The sequence below is a fragment of the Camelina sativa genome, chromosome 4 (genome assembly GCF_000633955.1).
Source record: "Camelina sativa cultivar DH55 chromosome 4, Cs, whole genome shotgun sequence".
NCBI classification, from domain to species: domain Eukaryota; kingdom Viridiplantae; phylum Streptophyta; class Magnoliopsida; order Brassicales; family Brassicaceae; genus Camelina; species Camelina sativa.
The window spans coordinates 23,958,765-23,962,770 of record NC_025688.1 but is presented as its reverse complement, the minus strand read 5'-3'; the positions used below and the strand labels follow the sequence as shown (position 1 = coordinate 23,962,770).

The 4,006-nt window shown below is 41.2% G+C and overlaps 1 protein-coding gene across 1 annotated transcript in view; it reads right to left on the bottom strand.

Annotated features, from left to right (window-relative positions):
- LOC104782126 (probable LRR receptor-like serine/threonine-protein kinase At1g67720) overlaps positions 7-4,006 on the bottom strand; it is a 9,629-nt gene continuing 5,629 nt past the window's right edge. Inside the window, exons 6-15 of the mRNA XM_010506960.2 lie at positions 2,325-2,393; positions 2,175-2,246; positions 2,024-2,089; positions 1,739-1,902; positions 1,395-1,639; positions 1,152-1,278; positions 1,001-1,069; positions 715-901; positions 473-608; positions 7-385 (exon numbers count right to left, since the gene is read on the bottom strand). Coding sequence (XP_010505262.1) covers positions 44-385; positions 473-608; positions 715-901; positions 1,001-1,069; positions 1,152-1,278; positions 1,395-1,639; positions 1,739-1,902; positions 2,024-2,089; positions 2,175-2,246; positions 2,325-2,393 — 1,477 coding nt within the window. The 3' untranslated portion in view covers positions 7-43. The remainder of the gene's footprint in view (positions 386-472; positions 609-714; positions 902-1,000; positions 1,070-1,151; positions 1,279-1,394; positions 1,640-1,738; positions 1,903-2,023; positions 2,090-2,174; positions 2,247-2,324; positions 2,394-4,006) is intronic.

Here is a 4,006-nt window from a genome sequence, read left to right as displayed (position 1 = left end):
AAGTGGTGCATGCATCTGTACAAACAAAAGCCAAAATCTACTACTACCGAGCTGTTGGCTGCAATACAGATTCATCAATGGAGACATAATTCTGCGATCCAGCCAGGTCAAGCATTCCCATGTTGAGTGATGACGAATGCGCCGAGCTCCTAGAAAACTCGTCTGATACTCCACCTCTTGCGGCCAATGCTTCTTTCTCGATCCTAATCGCGTCTTGTATATCCTTTTGCACCTCGGACATCGAGGGTCTCATGTTCCCGTGAGGTTTCACACACAGCAATGCTTTCTCAGCGATCTTCCACATTGACTGGAGACTGTAATCGTCTTCTGCAAGAGCTGGATCGATGATCCCTCGGATGTCCCCGTTGTCTATATGCATCTTGGCCTACAGAAAAAAGGTACCAAAGGAATGATCTATATATATTACCCCAAAAAAAAAAGAGTAGCCACAGCTAAAAAAAAATGAACTAACCCATTGGACTATGTTCCGGCAGTTGACACCGAAGCTTTCATTTGATATGGCTTCTTGGCCGGACATAAGCTCAAGAAGAATGACTCCGAAGCTATATACATCACTCTTCTCTGTTAACTGCTGCGATATGTAGTACCTTTAATATCGAATTAAAACAAAAATATGTGAGTTCTTGACATTTAGGCTAGTTTTGATAAAGACATGTGAAGTAAGTTCTTGGCATTAGTTAAAGTCTAGCTTACTCGGGGTCAAGATATCCAACTGTGCCACGGACAATGCTAGAGACATGTGAGGTTCCATCAACTGCGAATTTTGACAATCCGAAATCTGAAACCTTTGCCCTCATGTGTTTATCGATGAGGATGTTACTCGTCTTGAGATCCCTGTGTATGATTGCTGGAACACACCCCGTGTGAAGATATTCGATCCCTACAAAAACAATCAAAAGCAGCAAAATGAAATATTGAAAGTGACCTCAGGATCAGAGTTCAAGAGCTCTTTCTGTTTTGTTTAGTATGATGCACGGACCTCGGGCTGCATCTTCAGCTATCTCCAGCCGTTTGATCCAGCTGATTCTTCGGTCACGGGGTACCACACCTGGAAAAGAATACGCTTGCTTAACAAAACATTAAATCAAAACGCTGCAATACACAATTCTTATCTTAACAAAATGTGTTACCATAAAGATGCTCCTTCAAAGTCCCATTGTGCATGAACTCATACACAAGCATGTTTTTCCCCTCTTCTTGACAATAACCAAGAAACTGCACAAGGTTCCGGTGATGTATCCTTGAGAGTAATGTAACCTGAACAAACCATAATCACTTGGGTTACCTCCTAAAAAGAAAAGAAAAAAAAACACAAAACAAAGACTCATACTTGGGGCGCCTATGAATATGGGTTAATATTAAAGCATATTTACCTCGTTTGCAAACTCTCTCTTTCCCTGATATGAATTATTTGCAAGAACTTTAACAGCAATCTCTTTACCCTCTCTTGTTTTCCCATAGTATACGATTCCAAAACCTCCGGACCCAATTCTCTTCTCGAATTTTTTGGTGGCTTCCTCAATCTCATGAAGTGTGAAGCAATGTGCAGCGTCTCCATGAGCTTCACTCAAGGTAGATGACACTCTTTGAATTGGCAAGGGACGATTCGTTAACTCCGCTAAAATTAACCCAAGAAAAAAAAAAAAGGTAAGCACATTCATCCAAACACTAGAATCAAGATACACTATGAAACCGGTATACTAGCAGAAAAACATACCTGAAGTTTTCCTCATCTTGTTATTCTTCTTGCTTTTGCACATAAAGATGCAAGAAATGATGGTTGCGATTAGCAGAACAGCAGCACCAACTGATGCACCGATGATAACACCGAGCTTCTTCCCTTCATCTCCACTTTTTTCAAGATTAAGGTTTCCAGAAAAGCTGAAAACCACAAAAAAGTAAGAATGCATGAGTGTTATTGAGCACGTTTAAGACACTCTAGCTAGGAACTATTCATGCGAAAGCACTTTAAATCCGTAGTTGGATAGGACAAAATACTTACTTTGAGATCACATCTTTGGTAAGGTCTGATGGTATTGTTCCTGTTAAAAAATTGTTCTGCAGGTACCTGGAAACATAAAGCAGGTCAGGTGCATAAGAATGTAGATTATAAAATAGTTCTCACCACATGAATTAATGTTCAAAAAGCTTACAGTTCCTTCAGGTTTGGGAGTTTCGCCAACGAGGAAGGGATCTTTCCAGTTAGTCGGTTGTTCTCAAAGTGTCTGCAAATAGTTCATTATATATTTATAGTTAAATGAAGGCAAGAAAAGAAACTTAAACTTCAAAGAAGGTGATTTTACATTATCTCCAGGTTAGGGCACCGAGAGAAATCCGGTATTGGACCTGTAAAGTTATTCCCATCAAGCCATCTACCATTGACAAAATTTGCAACGTCAATAATGAGAACATCAGTTGTATACTCCTAAATTCAAAAAGTCTAAAGAAAAGCAACTTACAACTCAACCAATCCAGTCAATTTCACCAGGTCAGAAGGTATATTTCCCGTCAAGTTCATATTCGAAAGCTTGCTGCAGTTATAACAGGCATGACATATAAGCACATACACAAACAACCGATAGCAAAATAAAGCTACAAAAGATAGACATCCTTACACAGCAACAACCCTTGGTTGTGGATCCGAATTGCATTCCACCCACGACCATGGTGAAGGTGAACATGGGTCTCCGCCTTCTTGAGCCCACTCAGTGGAAGAATAGAGAGATGCCACATTAGCCATAATGGTTGCTGCAACACAAGCAATCATCTTAGAATCAAATGTGAAGAAGACACAAACTCTAAGAGGAAGGGCTAGTTGTTGTGCTCACCGTCTACTGAACCATCGCTTTTCCGCAGATATTTGCTGATCTCCATGGCATTCAGAAGGGGTCCCCTAGAAGAATCAGCCGTTTTGGCAAATCTGAAGTTGAGCACATATGGAAGGGTTATGTTAGGATAGCCAGGTTCATAAACACGATGTGGTCCCAGCGCATTTTCCTTGATGTTAACAATGGATTTGCTAATGTCAGGCTGATTAGGTAGAACTAATCTGAACTTCCTTGACTCGTCGTCAGCCAAATCCTCGATTTCAGAAAAGTATGTAAATGCCCAACCAGAACCAGGGAAGCCCTCCAGATTAATTCTGTAAGTTAAGGACCCGTTTGTTCCAACCACAGCCGTCTGCATAACCTTCTGAGGCGGTTTCTCATGGACACTGCTTTCAATAGGCAATGTAGTCGACACTCGTACAGTCCCAGCAGCAACATCCACAAGATAATTAGGCTTCTTTAACAAATCAGATTCCCATATTCTATCATACGGATCATCCGGGTACCTGCAATACCAACAACTTAGTGTTTTCGTAACTCATCCTGATAAAATCACAACGTTGTTGACACAACTAACAGAACATGAACTCTATATACTGACCTCACAGAAGCTTCACTTTCAGCACCAAAATTAATCCGAGCTGCAACACTCAGGTAAAACCGGTCTTCAAAGTTGGTGCTATACATTGGACCATTCAACTGCCTAAGCTCAAGGGTAGATATAAACGGCTTCCCAGTAGTGGCATTGGACAAACAAACGCTGACACTAGGAGTAGAAGCCAGAAACACCAGTTCTGCTGTCTCGATTGTATAGGTTTCAGAGATAGCAATGGTCGCCCAATGAGTCGCCCCTAGGGAGATATCGAATTTGGGATACACATTGCTGCTGTTGTCGAAATCACCATACAAGAAAGTAGCTCTAAGGAGATAACGATTCCTACTAGTGACATTGAGTGTGTAGCAATACTTTCTTGAATCAGCAGGGAAATGCCTCAAAGTCGTGTACTGAGCTCTTGTTTCGTTAAGGGACGATATCTTAGCGGTTTCCCCGTATATAAGATGATTATCAGGTGACCATTTAAGTCCAAGCTCATCAGTAAATGGCTCTGCACCTCCACAATCCAAGCTTACAAAACCTGCCCTTACCCCAAAAACAA